This window comes from Schistocerca gregaria, chromosome X (assembly GCF_023897955.1).
Source record: "Schistocerca gregaria isolate iqSchGreg1 chromosome X, iqSchGreg1.2, whole genome shotgun sequence".
Classification (NCBI taxonomy): Eukaryota; Metazoa; Arthropoda; class Insecta; order Orthoptera; family Acrididae; genus Schistocerca; species Schistocerca gregaria.
Genome location: NC_064931.1, coordinates 373,820,620 through 373,840,740, shown reverse-complemented (window position 1 = coordinate 373,840,740; position 20,121 = coordinate 373,820,620). Strand labels below are relative to the sequence as shown.

General features: G+C 40.6%; 1 protein-coding gene across 19 annotated transcripts in view; it reads right to left on the bottom strand.

Annotated features, from left to right (window-relative positions):
- The window catches only part of LOC126299135 (uncharacterized), a 450,753-nt gene that overhangs the window by 39,696 nt on the left and 390,936 nt on the right, over window positions 1–20,121 (bottom strand). For 13 of the 19 annotated variants that reach the window (XM_049990880.1, XM_049990898.1, XM_049990885.1 and 10 more), the window contains 5 exons: window positions 11,652–11,714; window positions 9,590–9,652; window positions 3,603–3,662; window positions 2,350–2,412; window positions 655–723 (listed from right to left, as the gene is read on the bottom strand). In XM_049990880.1, coding sequence (XP_049846837.1) covers window positions 655–723; window positions 2,350–2,412; window positions 3,603–3,662; window positions 9,590–9,652; window positions 11,652–11,714 — 318 coding nt within the window. The remainder of the gene's footprint in view (window positions 1–654; window positions 724–2,349; window positions 2,413–3,602; window positions 3,663–9,589; window positions 9,653–11,651; window positions 11,715–20,121) is intronic. The other 6 variants (XM_049990882.1, XM_049990891.1, XM_049990894.1 and 3 more) reach the window with 2 other exon arrangements.

The following is a 20,121-nucleotide window of genomic DNA, read 5'->3' as shown; positions in this document are numbered from 1 at the left end:
TTCTGCATTGCACAGTGGTCGGTGGACCATTGCTCTGGTAGGGTGCTCTGGAACACCAAAGTGCCCTCACTGAGGGGGAAAAAAGTACAAAGAAGTATGTGGTGATATATGAAAGCTATTAAATATTCCAGCAAACAAAATATACGTTGTGTTTTATGCCACTGAAAAACAACAGGAGATGCATGTATCAGTACCAGGCTGTTTCTAGAAACAGAACTGCTAGAATCTGATAGGAAAAGACAGCAGTACATCACTTTGTTTCAGAGTGCCTCAAAGTATACAACACTGAGAGTTCACTTTACATGACGAAATATCTTTTAAACTTAATAAACATCTATTGTTAAAATAGCCTGAAAATTTCATTACTTTGTGACACTTAATTCCTGTACTATGGCAATTTAAATAAAATGTTAAGTTCCTATACCAGTAAGCTGTTTAAACTACTACCAGTAGGATAAGTTCATTCACAGAGGCTAACAGATTAAAGGGTTAACTCATAACAAGTAAATTGATTTTTTTCAATTTTAAAATTCTACAAAATATGTACTACGTGTTCTACATATTAATAATTTAGTACTAAAGTGTATTATTTACCAATGAAATTGGGAACAGTGTTCTGTATCAGACCATTAAATCTACAATGACAGTACTTACGACAACAACTGTGTTATCTTCCTTTGCAGCTGGAGGGCTGTCACCTATTCTTGACTGAAGACCACATTCCTGTAATTACAAAAAACTAATCCACACCAAAGAATGGAAATGATTACAGAGTATCTTTGGTTTACTGTTCTCCCAGAAGGTCTGTAACATGTGGTAGGAAGTATTAGAATGTAAATGGAGATTGTGAAAGTGGCATTTTACATCAGATGAATATCAATTTACATTTATGTACTATATTATATTACTGATAGTTTCACAGACAGTTGTTCCAACTTTGCCTCATGGGGCATGGGTACCCCCAACTTGCCCAGTGGATAGGTGCATGCTGTTGGCTGCGCACCACATGACCTTTGTGCTCCACGTTTGCACCTTCTCCCACTGATACATGTGTAATTAAATAACCTAAATATGACACTTCCAGTGAGGGATCTACAGATGCATTCATGCATGAGCTGTAACTATTTTAAAGACAGCCTGGTAGAGTAAAGTGGACTTTTGTCAAATGTCTGTCCTCACTACAGTTACCTCCAGATACATATCACCTGGTTTATTGAGACATTGTGTAGCTTGGTCATAGTACTGAGACATGTATTCAGGACCTGTGTAGCCTAGAAAATAAATGAAAATCATTTACCATTCCATTTTTTATTTGAACCTTGCATTGCATATCTGGAAATGCAAGTGATCGATTTACAAAACTGCTCTCTGCTCAAGAACATGTACTACATTATGGAACTATGAGACACATGTAGAAGTTTCCTAAGCTACAAATAAATACAGATGACATCAAGTTTATGAACAATGTTTTCCTCGTCAATAGCTTTTTCTGTCGCGAAAATGGCAAAAAAAGACAAAGGTCCCAGATTCATAATCCACCATGGATTAGCATTTTGCAACTTATGAAAACGTTGGGTTTAGCAAAAGATTTTATCACTTTCATATGAAGAGAAACATAGTGTTCTACAATCAAAATAATATGTTAATATTTTTTATTTAGGTTCAATTTTCTATTGACTTGATTCTCTTACTGCCACATTTCCTTAGTTGTGGTAAATTCACTATTCTCCTATTAAAATTACTTTGTGATTTAGGTTTCAGCAAGTCAGGTGGTAGTGGTCAGCCATCACATGTCCACTCTGCTACCTCTTTTGTACGTATGTGCAGTGTGAGCCATGTGCTGGCAATGTTACCCCCTGCCCCTACTATAATCTGTACAGTAATTTTAATTGGAGTATACCCACTAATACTGAGCACAAAGTGTTAACTCCCTGACCAAAGGTTCCTCATTCCCAGACAGTCCCTGCATAAGAAGTTCCATGTGGAACAACTCGGATTTTACCATATACATCATTGTTCAAGCTACAAAAAACTTTTTTCACATAGATAAAAATCTCATACTAATTAAATACTTTAAATATAATTCAGACAATGTAATTGTTCTGCAAAATGCATTTAACAACTGACCAATATGTTACATTTGATATCTTCTCTGTTCACTTATATTTACAACAATACCATTTAGTCAGTTCAACAAATTTAGTCTAGACTGATTCAGTTTTTAATTCCATACAACATGAAATGCAAGGCTTGGTGGTATCAAGTTTGGACAGTTAATTAACATCAGTTGACATCAAAACTATAACCACTTACCTGTATATCTACTAAATCAATATTGACTGTACTTACAACATTGTTATCTTCAGCTGAAACTGGAGAACTTAGCCGATTTCCTACGCAGAGATCTGAATCCTGAAATTAAACAAGAAGAGGCCACTGCACAGAACAAGGAATATAGTATAATGGTTGGTAGTGACAAAACATCACAGCAGATCTGCAATATACAATAAAAGGATTTCAAAGTAAACTGAGGATGTGGTATGTAATTACACACATATACTACAGACTACACTCCAGTGATTGCTCCATCACTAACTTCTTATAGAGAAAAAATTTTGATATTGATTAAGCACTAGACAATATAATTCAGTGCTGTAGACTTAAAAAGTTCTAAAATGTCACTCCTAATTAAATCATTAACCAATCATGTTTTCAAAAATACTCTTTATTTAACTCACTACAGATACTGTCCCTGTCCATATCTTTTTCTTAATTACACAGAATAAGGAGAACAATTTTCTGACACGAACTGCCACCAGAACTATTAAATCCAGAATGAAATCACTTACTACACTGTATTTGTTACACTGAAACTGAACAGCTTCTCAGTTTCCCCACTTTGAAGTTATGCTAAAGTAATTAAACAAAGAAACAGTCTTCTAGACAACACATTAAAACAGAACACAGATAAATTATGATGTATTATAATTATGTATGTATTATAATTATTAAAAATATTATTTGGTCTATGCAGTACCATGGCACATGTTACAATCACCTCAAACTGTAAGCACAGGGACCTTAATACACATGAATCAACACCTATAATAAATTAAAAAGGGAAGTTGATGCAGATGAATTTAGGTCCACTTAAAACAAAACTATATGAGGCACAGAAACTGAAATGTTATTACTCAGTGGATGAATTTATGCCAGACAAACTGGAAATTTGAGCTGAATACAAAATGGTACATAAATAAAAAAAATTCATTTTAATGTTATTATTATTTTTTGTATTATTATTGAGAAAATCATTGCCCATGCTGTAAATTTTTTACAAATGAACTGCAACATTATACTGTACTATCAGTAATCCAATATGAATTATACAAAAAACTCAAAATGTTCATGCCAGCAAAAATGCCTTTTCTAAAAGAAACCATAAAAGGATTAACTAACAATTTGCAGCAGTTACTATGTACAAAGCATGTTCCACTTGTTTTACCAAACTAAACTGCAGCAATCTAAGAACACTTCCTGTTCCTGAAGAAGCAGTCAGCCAACAGTTTCAGAACTACTAAATCAGCTGTGACAATACTTACAGTATTGGCTCTGTCTGGAGGTAAAGGGCTGCCCAATAGTCTTGTCTGAGGAACTGACTCCTATAATTAGAGAAGTAAAGAGGGTATTGAAACCAAGTAGTAAGGAAAGTAAATACTTCATTCAATAGCACATAAAAGGGAAATTCTGAGGTATTCAACTGCCTAAGTAACTGTATAAAACAAAAGAAAATGGATAAAATTACAGGGACATAAACAGACTGGCCAAATAGTAAAATACCTAAGGTATTATTTTCTAAAAAAATTTTCTCTGTCATCAGTAACAGGAATTACATCTCATGAAGTGATGTACCGGCAAACCTTAACTTAGCTTTCTACCTACTGAACATAATCAACGTGTGATGGTGAGATGTTCACATCACTCTTTTCCATACATTGCTTATGTTGATGATAGAAAACACAAGGTAAAATCATTTTAATAGCACCAGTGCTAGCACAATAACTTCAGAAACAAAATTTAACCCATTGAGATCCCAAAATGATCTCTCTTCTCTCATCTCAGTACATGAGCATACCATGCAAATTTACAAGTACAAAATATAACCATGAGAACTATAAGGTGCTTGACAGGTCAATGCCTAGTATATTAAAAAATTAGCTAATTACATCTTCACTAGAAACATGGCACAAACTTGCTTAGAAAAAGACAAAGACATAGGTAACTAAGATAACTCTGAAATTTGATTCTAGTACTTTCTACTTAATTACGTGAAATTCATTTTTAAGAGCATCTTTTATTTTCTTTGCTGCAATTAATATTTTATGATTTAACTCTTACAACAAATTTATCTTACACATCACTTGAATTTCTTAATGAAACCTTGGAGATTTGCTCTTAGCTGTATGAACACTTCCTGATCACAAGCTACATCATTTGAATTTTGTTGTTGTGCTCTCAATCTTTTAAATAAGGCATGTGCTTCAAGGCTTATCAGTAACTCAGCTCAGTGCCTTACATTAAGAAACTCAGGGGCTGCATGTGAACCGTTAATATTTTAACAGTTAAAAGGAGGTGCAGTTTGGTGTGTTCTGGAAAAGAATACAGCATTAACTTTTATTCTTTACGCATATTTAAATGGCCATCAAGGTCTAGCAGTGGTGACTTTGAGTATTACTCAAATCATTGTAGGTCTTGGTGCAGCTGACGCCACTGCTTAAGTTGTGAATAAACAGCAGCAGTAATGAAAGCAGAAGAATTTAAGTTTCAGGATTCACCTCATTATATAAATGGCCTTGTGTAGGAGGGTGGAAGAGTATCTAGAGGTTCAGAGTACCCTCTTGACCTTGGAGTGGAAAGCTGCCCATAAACAAAGAGGAATTGGCAAAACATCAATGGCATTAGGATGTAGGTGGCAATGGACAGCACTGCATTAGGCACACAAAGATTATCCACAAGACATGTGGCCTGTAATCAAAAATCTGATGATGATCTCTCCACTAATAAAAAACACTGAACTAGTATCCAGTTAGAAGGTTACTAAATGCATGGTTACTATAAATGATCCATTCCTTTTCAAAGTTCCATTTTTTCAAAGCATTACATGTACAAATATGACTACTGTGATGTGTAAATAGAATTGTAAACTCACTGAGTTTGCATTGTGCCCACCAGTTGGCATTAGGAATGCAGTGCCTTGACAAAACGACATTAAAGCAAAAATAGAGTTTTGCCTTCAAGGTGAAGTTCAGTGGTGAAGCAACCTTCCATTTATCTGGTAAAATGATTGCTGATTACAAAAATTTCATCTCGCAGCAAGATAGAACACCCTTTCATTGGAGCATTGATATTCATTGCTAGGTAAACAACAAACTTCCAGAGTGATGGACTGGGCATAATTGTGAAGATGATGTGGCTCTGTTCCTCGTCTCCCACCCTCCAGGTTCCTTGACCTAATGCGATGTGAATTTTTCCTAAAGGGGCTCATTAAGGACTGTGTTTAGGTACTCACACTGCCAAGAACACTGGAACAGCTCAGAGAATCCATCACCACTGCTGTGATGGTCATTGTCACCACTGCTGTGATGATCACTGTCAAGGTACTGCTACATACCGGTAAACCTGACTATTGCTTGGATGTGTGTCATGTGACCAAGCAGGTACTTGGAACATTTGGAAAGTTCAAAATGTATCCTTGTGTTTGTATCTGTTTTTGTTCACCACTGTGACGCCATACTTCTGAAGCCTCGGCGTCCATCAAGCCAGACAACCCAACTGATTCATGATGATAGTCATCTAAATATGAGAATCTTGATTCATCACCAGCATGAGTAATTTGCAAATAAATAAAGCTGCACTAGATCATGCTCCAAACAATTTCAGGGCATTTTTTCGGTTGGAGAGGAGATCATCTCAGACTTGGAAGAGAGTACTCTGGACGCATAAGCTATAACCTTTTCAGCAACTACCCGACGATGCAGTAGAAATTCACCTAACCCATAACTGTTGGTGTTGTTGTGAAGTTCTGGATCAGCATTCTTGTCATAAAAATGACTGAAGATGATGTTCATGCATCGTTAAGGACAAGGAAAGATCTTCTTGTGCCTCATTCTAGGAAAATTTAGCATCTCCCTGCAGCAGTTCATGCAATGGGCATGCACAGTTCCAGACGCAATTTCTGAATCACTGGTAGGATCAGCACATCCTGACGGAACTTCTCACAGTACAGTCATGTTGAGAATGTGGAAAATCTGTGCTTGCTTTTATTTTCTTTGGATCAGGATGGACTCCATTGCCATTAACTAAATGCCTCAAGAATTTTTCACATTCAGGTTGAGGCGTTCAGTATGAACATTCTTCAGCACAGTTCTCAGGTGGCTCACATGTTCTTGAAATGTCTTCCAGCGAACAAAAACATGTTGTCCACATAAGGTGTCAAAGAAAGTTGTCCATCATATGTCCGGGTGAGGCTAAAGGATTACACAGACTTAAATGTATAACTTTGGACTCATACAGACCATCAGGAATTATGAGAGTAATCTTTCTTCAATCGGCCTTGTCAGACTCAGTTTTCCAATAGCCTGTCTATATGTCCTAGTTAAAAAAACTTTGCTTCTTTTGAGCAATCTAGGCTGTTTTCAACAGCTGGAATGGATAGCTATTATTCTTCTTGATACAGTTCAATGGTTACTACACAATGCAGGAACACCATGTGCCATGTATATTTTTCACTATTCACATGGGAGAGAACCAAGAACTCTATGAAGGTTTAGCGATAAAATGTTGCAGTACCTTTGCAACTCCCGCTGCATTATTCATCATTCAGCTGGCTACACACTATATGACTGCTGGCTAATTGAAGGATGAGTCTCATTCTTAACATAGTGTTTTACCATTAGCGCATTCTGTATGTCTGTTTACCACTCTGGATTTGAAAGCACTCGAAAACTAACACAAAATGACTATTGTTCTCTGGCACTGTTCTTTCCTCAGGCCAGATCCCAAAGGTAATTCAATAGTAGCTTCCTCCCCTGCATTGTCCAGAGAGGTAGCACAGCATGACTCTTTTTGTCAATGGCACTCAGCTGTCCACCTGGGACACCTTCAGCTGCTCCTGTTAGGGATGAGTTGTGGCACCTCATCACAGTTAGTGAGACTCTCATCGAATACCTGCAGTACTTATGATCACCACTATCATATAGATTACTATTGTGGGCCTGAGTACCTTTTTGCAATTGGCTAAAGCTTCACAGTAAAAGTGAGTATGTAGCCTGGTGACTGGAACTCTTGTTGTTGATCATTGTGGGATAAAAATGCTTCAACAACACATGCCCACAGCAATGTTTATTATGTACTTGTTGGAATGGCTTCATGATGCCTGCAAGAAGTACCATCCAAGAATGATATTATGACTACATTCTGTTGACACAACAAATGTGAAGGACTGTGTTCTGTCAGTGATAGTTTTTCTTGCAAAACATGTTTCTCTTAGCTGAACATATTTCCCATTTACAAGTGTCAACACAATTCCATTCCTATCACAGAATACAACTTCTTCAGCTGGCAATGAGAAGCATTCAACATTACAGAGAAACAAACCTCTGAGTTGCCTAGCTCCTAGACAGGTTAGCTGTCAATGATGACTTCCATCACATTTCCTGACATCTTAGTGACTGTTATCCATGGAGGGTTCCCTCTTATGGTGTATTCACCTCCACAGATGCTCGTTTCAATTAGTTTTCCTGAAATCACTGATTAGGTGAGTGGCTGGTACCACTCTACCACAATGGGGAGTGGCTATGGAATGTTGTGGAACCATCTCACCCAAAATATTTGTCAAACTGTTCAATATAATCACCTACAGTTTAACGATGTGAAAATAGAACTGTTGTGATTGTTGATAGCTGTTGGTGTAATAGATGTTGAATACATCTTTAGGAGATGGTTGTACTTGCTTTGGTCAGGTGTTGGGTTGTCATGTGATGGTTATGGCTTAAGTTTAAGTTGGCCAAGTGAATTCTTACTAACATGTTTGACTGGTAGCACAAATGGTACAAAAAATTGATAAACGTCTGCTTTAAAATACTCTACATTGGCCTCACATGGGGTCAGGGTACATGGCTGCTACCTCTTGTGCACTTAGTTTCACAGTTCTGGCTGTCATAAAATGCTGACTCCACTCTCTCACTACCAAGTATATGTGAGAGGCAAGATCGTGGGGGTCTTCCACAGATGCAACAGTTACCATATTCGCGAGTCAAGACATAACTCATTTGTCTGACTCTTTTCTCTGCATTTCCTCAATTCTCTAGCACCACTTCACGAATTATTCTGTTGTTATCACATCCTTTACCACAAGAACAGCACACCTTCTGCAAAGTGTGAGGTTTTGTCAGCTTATTTTATATTCAGATTTACAACGTGGCACAAGGACATAATATTCTGTATGTAAGACTGTTGTTTCTGCACACCAGTGCCAACTGCTTTGCAATTGTTCTCCCACTAGACAGAGGTAATTGCCACCAACTGTTTTCTTCAGTTTGGCATGGCTTTTATCCCAACTATCATATTCCTCTTCATTCTTCTTGGGACACTAGTGGGTTGAGCCACCCAACTATAGTGCACATTTGTCAAGCTCATCATGTCATCCTACATGCTGTATCTGCAGACTTCTTCAACCATTTAGTCAAGCCCTCACCAGAAATCCAGAAATCCAGAAAACATTGTTGGATGCCTGACTTCCTGTTCTTTTGGAATCGGTGGTTTTTCTGAATATATAGACCATAAGAATGATGTACTGCGACATCTCCACCAAACAATATCACATTGTCCAAATTCAAAAGTTGCATCTTCAGTAAAATGTAACACCTAGCACTGACAGCATTTGTATTGTATACTCCAATGTACAGAAAGAACAGAAGTCAACTTTTTCATAGAAACTTCTAATATTCCACAATATGCAAACATTACTAACTTATGAAATTTCAAGGACTATCCAGAAATGAGAAATAATAAATGAGGATTAACTAATGGCGATCAGTTTGAATTGACAACTCAGAGCATGCAAACCAGTGCTCCTAACCTCTACACAACACCGCATGCCGTATAGCTTGAAGCAAAAGAAACAGTTAATGTTTTAAATGTTAGAAGAAAGTGTCACAGCGACTGATACTGAATTAACTTCTATTCTTAATATTCATGTAAATGATCACCACGGTCTAGGATTTATGTCTATGAATACTTCTGAAAATTTACTGTGTCTTACACTTGATACAAGCCACTCCTCAAATTATGTATTCAAAATCAGCAGAAAATGCTGTTGAAGAACTCCAGTGTAAGGGTCACCATTATTCTGTGAACATCCTTGTCAGAAAGGATGTTACAGTGGATGTATGTTCAGGGTGCCCCTTTCCACTTTGTGTTGGAAAGTGCTACATCAGTGGCATGTGGAGAATGTGTATGTAATGTAGATGTGGAAATAACTATCAGTTAACAAATTCTGAACTACTGAATTGGAAATTGCATTACTTACAGCACTACTGTCTTCATTTGAAGGTTGAGTGCTATCCGGTAGTCTTGTCACAAGAACTGACTCCTGCAATCAGAGTAGCAGAGGGGGTATTTCAGACAAGTAGTGAGGGAAGTATTCACAATACTGCAGAAAAGCAACAATTTTGAGACATTCAATTACCTTTCCAGGTAAGAGTAATGCATAATCAAAACAAACAAAAAAGGTTAAAATTACTGAAAGATAAACAGCTGGGCAAAAGTTAAGACCCATGGCTCTAATTTTCTGCAACAACTTTATCTATCATTGGTAGCAAGCCTTACGCCCCGGAAGGGAAGTACTCGATAGCCTTAACAATCTTTCTAACTACTGAGCATAATCCACATATGGTGGTGAGATGTCAACACCACTCTTTAACATAAATTGCTTATGTTCATGACAGAAAAATAAAAGATAAAATCACTGTAATGGCACAATAACTTCAGAGACAAACTTTAGGCCACTCGAATACCTAAAGGTTCTCTCTTCTTTCATCTCAATATAGGAGCATAATGTGCAAATTTACAAGTACAAACTATATTCACAGTACACTAAGGTGCCCGACATGTCATTGCCTAGTATATTTAAAATTGGCTACTGGCAGCTGAAGGAAGGAAGGCCTGTATTTAATATCCTATCAATAACATCTTCATTACAAACACAGCACAAACACACTTACAAAAACTGAATGGTACAAAAAATTGATAAACTTCTGCTTTAAAATACTCTACATCAGTATCACATGGGGTGAGGGTACATGGCTACTACCTCTTGTGTACTTAGTTTCACAGTTCTGGGTGACATAAAATGCTGAATCTACTTTCTCTCTACCGAGTATATGTGAGAGGCAAGATCATGGGGGTCTTCCACAGCTGCAACAGTTACCACATTCGCGAGTCAAGACATAGTTCATTTGTCTGACTCCTGTCTCTGCATTCCCTAATTCTCTAGCAGCACTTCATAAATTCTTCTGTTGTTATCACATCCTTTATCACAAGAACAACGTACCTTCTGCAAAGTGTGTGGTTTTGCCAGCTTCTTTTATATTCATATTTACAATGTGGCAAAGGGTTATAATTTTCTGTATGTAAGACTGTCATTTCTGCATGCTACTGCCACCTGCTTTGCAATTGTTCTCCCACTAGGTAGAGTTGCTGGTAATTGTCACCAACTGTTCTCTTCAGTTTGGCATGGCCTTTATCACAACTACCACACTCCTCTTCATTCTCCTTGGGACTCTGAACTCAAGTAAAAGTACACATTTGCCAAGCTCATCGTGTCATCCCACTTGTTGTATTTGCAGACTTAGTGAGCCCCTTCAACCATTTAGTCGTGTCCTGACTAGAAATCCAGAAAAAATTGTTGGATTCCTGACTTCCTGTTCTTTTGGAATCGATTGGTTTCCTGAATATACAGACCATAGGAATGATGTACTGCTTACATTCTGGTGATGTACATATTTTGAAGTAATCGACATCTCCACCAAACAATGTCACAATGTCCAAATTCGAATGTTGCATCTTCAGTAAAATGTAACACCTAGCACTAACAGCATTTTTATTGTATACTCCAATGTACAGAAAGAACAGAAGTGAACTCTTTCATAGAAACTTCAAATATTCCACAATATGCAAACATTACTAACTAATCTTTTAAATGTTAGAAGAAAGTGTCACAATGACTGATACTGAGGTAACTTCTATTCTTGATATTCATATAAATGATCACCATGGTCTAGGATCGACGTCTATGAATACTGCAGAAAATTTCCTGGGTCTTACGTTTGACACAAGCCACTGCTTAAATTATGTATTAAAATCAGCAGCAAAAGCTGCTGAAGAACTCCAGCGTAAGGGTCACCATTATTCTGTGAACAACCTTGTCAGAAAGGACGGTACTGTGGATGTATGTTCAGTATACCCCTTTCCACTTTGTGTCGCAAAGTGCCACATCAGTGGTATGTGGATAATGTATATGTAATGCAGATGTAGAAATAACAATTAGTTAACAGTTTCTTATCTAATGAATTGGCAATTGCATTACTTACAACACTACCGTCTTCATTTGAAGGTTGAGGGCTATCCGGTAGTCTTGTCACAAGAACTGACTCCTGTAATCAGAGTAGCAGAGGGGGTATTTCAGACAAGTAGTGAGGGAAGTACTCACATTACTGCATAAAAGCAACAATTTTGAGATAATAAATTACCTTTTCAGGTAAGAGTAATACATAATTAAAACAAAACAAAAAAAGTTAAAATTACAGAAAGATAAGTAGATGGGCCAAAGTTAAGACCCACAGCTGTTATTTTCTGCAACAACTTTCTCTGTCATCAGTAGCAAGACATGTCCCCCCGAAGGGAAGTACTCGACAGCCTTAACAATCTTTCTAACTACTGAACATAATCCACATGTGATGGTAAGATGTTCGCACCACTCATGCACGTAAAATTGCTTATGTTCACGACAGAAATATGAAAGATAAAAACACTGTAATGGCACAATAACTTCAGAGACAAACTTCAAGCAACTAGGATCCCTAAAGGTTCTCTCTTCTTTCATCTCAATATATGAGCGTAATGTGTAAATTTACAAGAATAAACTATATTCACAGTACACTAAGGTGCCTGACATGTCATTGCCTAGTGTATTTAAAAATTGGCTGCAGGCAATTGAAGGAAGGAAGGCCTGTATTTAATATCCTATCAATAACATCTTCATTAGAAACACAGCACAAACATGCTTACAAAAATACAAAGACGAAAATAACCAAGATATCTCTGAAATTTGCTCCTACAACTTTCTACTTAATTACGTAAAATTCATTTTTAAGAACTCTTTCTTTTATTTGCCTTGCTGCATTAATAATTTATTATTTAACTCTAAACCTGGTAGCAGTAAATACACAAAAAAAAATTATCTTACACATAATTTGAATTTTTTAAAATAAACTTCAAGATTTCCTGCCTGAAGCATTCTCTCGGCTGTACAAACAAAGGCTGCTAATGATTACACTTCCACTTTCAAGCCAGACATGACATAACATTATTTACCTAACTTCATACAAATAATGTGCAGACTGCGTTCTGCAGGATTTGTGCAGTTAGTAGTGTTGGTGTCATAACTTGCTGTTAGGCACTGCCACTGGAATGTCAACAGCATTGAAACATAATCATCAGTGTGCTTTACAGTTGTAGACAGTCAACATGGGTCTGCACAATGTCAACAGGGGTTACTGAAAAGCTGTTGTACCGAAACAGTGGCAATATTGCTGCTGTTGCTGCTTATGAGAATTGATCCAGTGAAGGAATACGGAGATGTTCGCTTTCCACACTGGGGTTCAAGAACACAATTCAAAAGCTCGAATTAACTGGTGATTTGGGAGTTACTACTGCGAGAAGCTGATGGACAATTGCACCACAAATTGTTCAAGAAGTTAGTGTTGAAATCACTGAGAAAGCTGGATGAAATGTGCAATCTTCAAGCAGTGCACAATTTGTGTCATGACAGCTGCATATTCCATGGTCTATCATTTGAAAAGTGCTGTAGACAACTGTGAAATCAATTTATGTAGGTACCTGGCTACAGGAGCAAGATAGTTATACAGATGCATGATTGTTTGGAAAATATGCTGTATAATTTTATTTACTGCACCCATTTCAGTTCTTTCAACCATCATCAACTGGATGAAAAAAAAAATAATGTCAGTTGGTTTAGATATGTATATTTCTCATAGAACACAATTACATACACCATATGTAGCATTGGTAAAACAGAAAATGCACTACAATCAGATTCTGACAAACTCTTAAAAACTTATAGAAACTACATATGTAATCCTGATAGTTAACAGTCAGGAATACATGTGGAATTTATATAAGTGTTTTACAAGTGTGTCACAATTTGATTATGATTCATTTTAAATTTGCCATTGCTACAGTTGGTGTATGAAAGTGCCTTCTATGAGAAATACACTTTTCTAAATCAACACATATAATCATTATTTCCTCCAGTTGATGATGGTTGAAACAACAAAAAGTGGCTGTATAAATGTAATTTATACACCTTATTGACAAACAATACACTTTTCAATAAACTGTGGAACATTATCTCTAGTGCAGTTCCAGACTGTCTGTGTATGCAGATGGTCATTCACAGTGAGATGTGTTTCTAACCTGTAATGAAAATATGGTAGGCAATTAATGAATTTTATTCTCTGATTTGGGAAGAAAAATGTGTTTCTATCAATGGTTTATCATTATTTATGTTTTCCATGTCCTTAATTACAACCACCCTGAACACACATCACAACAAACCATTATCATTTGAACTTTTTCTACTGACTTCCAATCTTTTAAATAAGACATGTTCTTCCAGGCTATTCCATTATTTCCCTCATTGCCATACATTAATAAATTCAGCAGTGGCATACTGTCACATTGTAACCACAATCAAGTTGAAATGTGATTGCAGGATTGCCAATGAAGAACATTACTTTGCAATGTAAGCACATTTATTATGAACACCCGTGTACAGATAGGATGGTACTAAACTCATGTGTCTTCCTCATGGCGGAAGTTGTCCTTCAGCGACTGGTCCAAAACGTGCACAACAAACCAGTTTTGCAAGAAATGTCAGGATACACAAGAACATTTATTTATGGAACTCTTGCAAAACCGCCCGTTCCGCCGCCCCTGCTGTTTCCAGCTTACAGTGAGGATGCGCAAGACTGGGAAACATTCAATAAGTGGCTCCAGCAGCATTTTCAAATCCACCAGGTTGTCCAGGAGGCTGCTTGTTGTTCCTACTTTTTGTCCTGGAACCAATCCAAATTATATGTTCTCTTGACGAAACTCCAACCTCAACCTCCGGATTCTTTGACTTTCTCCCAGATTTGTGAAGTTCTCGCGGCTTACTACCGATAACAGTTCCACGTGTTGGCTACCTAAGTTGAATTTTACCAGTGTTGCAAGAAGGCTGGATAATCCTATCACCGGTGGGCAGCGGAACTGAAAGGTCTAAGCAAGAAATGTCACTTCAACACACGAGTCTCCAAAGAGTCCGCGACCACCTCATCTAGCCCCACCCCGATGCTCTCAGACGCAATGATCATACTCTGGACCAGATCATTGATCTAGAATTGAAGTTCAAAGTCTCTACGGTGGCCAACAAGCATTAGGAATCCTCGGCAGAAGTGGCGGCCCTCTGCGACCATGATGCCTCGGAGACCGACGCATTGCTGGCGGAGGTCGAAGACGCACTTGCTGCCGTCCATTCCGATGACCGGTGCCAACCGTCCTGTTCTGCACAACAGTGATAGGGCAGCCGCCCTGTCCAGGACTTCGCGCCCTCGGGCAGCTCCGCGGGTCCGGTGCAGACTGTCGGTGCACAAAGGCCCCCATGCGCCCTCGCCAGTGCTGCCAGCCCCTCCTGCTGCCGTCCTGCCTGGGATGCTTTAAGAAACACGCAAGGGAAGACTGCCCTGACAGGTGGGCATATTGTGCAGTGTGTGCCCGTAAGCGACATGTCAGTTTGGTCTGCTGATCTCAGCAGCCCCCTCCTCACCTGGCCAATAACCGTTGGGGGCCTATACCCATGGATGTCAACCAGGTGCAGTTTTCGGGATCTTCAAAGCTGATGATTGATGTTCAGGTCAACGGTCAGCTGCTGCAGATGCAGGTGGATACCAGAGCAGCAGTCTCACTGATGAACTATTCCTCTTATGCGAAGATTGGGGTGCCGGCTGCGGTGGTCTCGCGGTTCTAGGCGCTCAGTCCAGAACCGCGCGACTGCTACGGTCGCAGGTTCGAATCCTGCCTTGGGCATGGATGTGTGTGATGTTCTTAGGTTAGTTAGGTTTAATTAGTTCTAAGTTGTAGGCGACTGATGACCACAGATGTTAAGTCGCATAGTGCTCAGAGCCACTTGAACCATTTTTTTGAAGATTGGGGTGACCCCCCCAGGTGCCCACACCTCGGAGCCTACCCCTTACTTATAATAAGCAAGCTATCACCCTCTCGGGTCAGTTCACAGCTTCTGCCATGTATCAATTGGTTCCCCAGGAAGTTGCCTTCCTTGTGGTCAACAATGCGGCCATGGCGTATCTCTTTGGGTTGGATGCCTTTTGGGCTTTTGGCTTCGCCATCCATTGACAACAATGTTCACCTGGTGTCTTCCCAGGTTCCGTTCCCGGCAGTCAATACCTTGTGCAAGGAATTCTATTACCTGTTCTTGCCAGGCGTCGTCTGTGCTTCAGATTTTAATGCGTCGCTCCAGCTGAAACTGTCTGCCCACCTGAAGTACTTCCGAGCCCGGCAGGTTCCCCATGCCCTCCAGCAGCCTCTTCAACAAGAAATGGACTGTCTCACCATGGAGGGAGTTGTCACTCCAGTCCATTACAGTTCATGGGCGACGACCTTGGTCGTCCTCAAGAGACCAGATAGGCGTCTTCGAGTTTGTGGCGACTTCAAGGCTGCACTTAACCCTCAGCTACAGGTTGAAGACTATCCTCTCCCACATCCCGAGGACCTGTTCTCAAAGCTTGGGGGGGGGGAATTTTTTTTTTCGAAGATCGATCTTGCCGAGGCCTACCTCCAATTACCTTTAGAGGAGCCTTCTACTCACTTTGCCATCATCAACACATCATTTGGGCTGTTCCGGTTGAACTGCCTCATGTATGGCATCGCTAGTGCACCGGCCATCTTTCAGCATTACTTGGAACAGCTCTTGTGGGATGTACCAGGTTGTATAAACTACCTCGACGACATCGTCATCACCAGCTGTACCACAGATGAACATCCTGATGAACATCTCAGTCATCTGCAACAATTGTTCCTGCGCCTGCAGACTGTGGACCTAAAATGCAACCTTGCTAAATGCTCCTTTTTTCAACCTGCTATCTCCTACCTGGGTCACATCATTTCCTGTGACGGCATATCGCCTACCTCCTCCCACAGCGCCACTATAGCGGCCCTTCCTTGTCCGTGCAATGTCCGCCAATTGCATTCTTTCCTGGGTAAAATTGCTTACTGTCAAAAGTTCATAGTTCATTCCCTCCACCACCCACATTGTCCCCCCTCCTCCACTGAAAAAAAAAAAAACACCTATGCCGAAAGAACGTGCCTTTTCATGTGTCCCCAGCTTATGAATCGGCTTTCCATACCTTAAAGTGGAGGTTGCACTCTGTGGCATGTCTCCCGACATATAACCCCTCTCCTCCTCTCCTCTTGGCTATGGACGCCTCAGACTATTGTGTTGGGGCTGTCCTTTCGCACCGTCTAAAGGATGGATCAGAATGCCTGGTGGCGTACATATCTAAATCCCTTACAGAGGCCCAATGCCAATAATTTCAAATTGAGAAGGACGCCCTAGCCATCATGTTTGCCTGTACCAAATTCCTCCCGTATCTTTGCGGTAGGTCTTTTTGTGGCCTTATTTTCACTGTCAGCCCAGTGACCCATGAAGACTTCCCACCACCTGCAGCTATGGGCCATATTCCTTTCACATTTCACATACACAATCCAATTCTGGCCCACCTCCCAGCATGCCAACGCCAATGCCTTGTCTCGGCTCCCCTCCAGCCAGGATTCGGCATTGGACCTCCTAATATTTCAGGTTGACGACGACATACAGGATGTGTTAGCTGCATGCCCAGTCACAGCTGATATGGTGGTCGCAGCGATGACCGCAGATCCGCTCCTCCAACTGGTTCACCGCGGCTGTCCGATGCTTCCTCTGCCTCCTGCCCAGGCTGACCTCCGATTCTTCTTCTCCATCCTCCATCAACTTGTGGCCATCAACTGGGTGCTCCTCCATGTGGAAAATAACGCCACTCCATGAGTCATCGTACCAACTTCCCCACGTCTTACATCAATGTCACTGGGGTATTGCCCAGACCAAAACCATCACACGTCGTCATGTCTTCTGAGCAGACATGACAGCAGATGTGGAACACATGGTTCGGGGTTGCTAGCAGTACCCAGGCACATCCCACCCACGTGGGTCCCTCCAGTCCTGGCCGACTGCTTCCCTCCCATGGGAAAACATCCATGTGGATTTTGTAGGGCACTTTCTTGGCGCTTAGTGGTTTCTCATCACAGATGCCTACTCCAACTTCCCTTTCATTATCCGTTGCTCCACTATCACCACAGAGAATACTATCATGGCCCTGTCAAAAATATTTTCCACTGAAAGCCTTTTCGTCACCTTGGTATCAGACAACGGCCCGCAATTTCACGGCCACGAGTATGCCAAATTCTGTCACGATAATGGTATCCACCACATCTTTACCCCTCCTTTCCATCCTCAATCCAATGGAGAGGCGGAGTGCCTTGTTCGCACTTTTAAAACTCAAATGAAGAAGTACCTACAGGGCCACACTGGTGGGTGACAAGAGTCCAGCCAAACTGCTCTATGGTCGCCAGACTGAGACCCGACTACATCTCCTCCTGCCACAGGTTGGACCTTGCACCCTGCCATGCACTTCACGGTATGCCTCCTGCTCCAAGGTGTGGGCTTGCGGTTTCGGGCCCCAGACCAGCTGGCTTCTGGGGGTCATTATTTGGCCCCATGGTCGACAACTGTTCAGCATATGCCTAGCTGCACCGCAACCAAATGTCTCCTTGTTTCCTCAAGCAGCCGCAGCCCCAAACACGGTCTCCTGTCTCTCTCCCATTGCCGGTCCCTTCCTTAGGGCGTATGTTGATGCCCTCTTCTCAGTTGGTGGATGATCTTCCCAGAGATAGCCAGCAGGCACCGGCTGCTACCCCCGCACCACCTCAGACTCTCCACACGGGGCAGCTCTGGGACCTTCCCCTGAACCCACTTCCTGGCACCTCTTCGGCGCTGTCTCAGTTTGACGACGCGGACATCCCAATGCTGCTTGTCCAGCCCGTCGCCACCTCACAACCACCACCGCTGTGGCATTCCAGCCACCTCGCGCGGAAGGAGGCGCCCTTCTCTCCGGCAGACGGGTTACACTGCCTCCTTCAGGAGGGCTTAGCTGCAGATCAGCCTACGGCACAGGGATATATTGGTACTCTTTCCCCTGCGGTCGCCTGTGGCGCATCAGCTTTTCCAAGGAGGGAGGGGTGTTATAGCGGAGCAAAGTTAGCCCCTAAGGGCCGGCAACCCATATTACACCACAGAGGATGACATTGTCTATGTCCAAGGCATACCAAAAGCACCATGGTAAACACAGGCTATTTACATACAAGATAATGGAAACAGACATTACGAGCACTACTTCCTGCAGAGGGAGCTTGAACCACGGCCTGCAAGAAGTATCACTACACCACAACATGATTCTCTGGAGACAGCTATTTACGGGCTAGAACCAGCACCAAAGTTCAGTTCACTCCCGATGCCGACCTCGCGTACTTCGACTGTGGAAGATTACTTCTTCGTCTCTGAATTGGGCTATTACTAGAGTGTGTGTGTTTACCACAAACCTTTGTGGAAAACTAGAAGTGAACTTTTGTTTGCCTCAATTAGGAGACTTTTACTGACATTCTTATTGATACCTTTTGTTGGTTGTTCAGTTATCAACCTTGTGAACTTACATCAACAAAAGTTGTGTTTGTGAAAAATACCGAATTGCCAGTCACAACAAAAGGCACTCAGCGTCCTTAAGTTTGCATCTGATTCTGTACACCACTGGAACACCATACTCCTGAAGTCTCAGCATACATACAGCCAGTCATGATGGCTGATTCATCATGCTTGTTTTCTAGAAAAGAGAATCTTGGTTCATCACCGGCATCAGTAATTTGCAAATAAATAAAAATGCACTTGTTCATTGCCCCAACAATTTCAGGGCAATCTTTTGGTTTGAGAGTACTTCATCTGACACTTGGAGGAGAGTACTCTGGAAGCATAAGATATTTCCATTTCAGCACCTACCTGTAGATGTAGTAGAAATTAACCTAACCCCTATCTGTTAGTGTGGGTATGAAGTTCTGGGTCAGCATTCTTGTCGAAAAGTGCTATGAGTGAAGATGACATTCATGCCACCTTAGGGACAGGAAAGATCTCATTGTGCCTCATTCTAGGAAAATTTAGCATCTCTCAACAGCAGTTCATGCGATGGGTATACCTTGTCCAGAAGTCCTTTTCAAATCACTGGTAGGATCACCACATTCTGAAGGAACTTCTCACACCATAGTCGTGCTGAGAAGACGGAAAATCTGTGCTTGCTTTTATTTTCTTTGGAACAGGATGGGCTCTATTGCCATTAACTAAATGGCCCAATATAATAATTATTTTTTAGGCAACCAACAGGAAATCTTTCAGATTCATGGAGAACTTCAGCGTGAACACATTTAAGCACAGTTCTCAGGATGTTCTTCAAATGTCGTCCTAAAATGACAATATCATCCAAACAGCACAAATATGTTGTCCATATAAGGTTTTGAAGAAGGTACTCCATTCCATATTCAAACATGGCTGGTGTATTATATAGTGCAAACTACATAACTTTGAGCCCATTGGGACTGTCAGGAGTTTGATGAAAATCTTTCTCA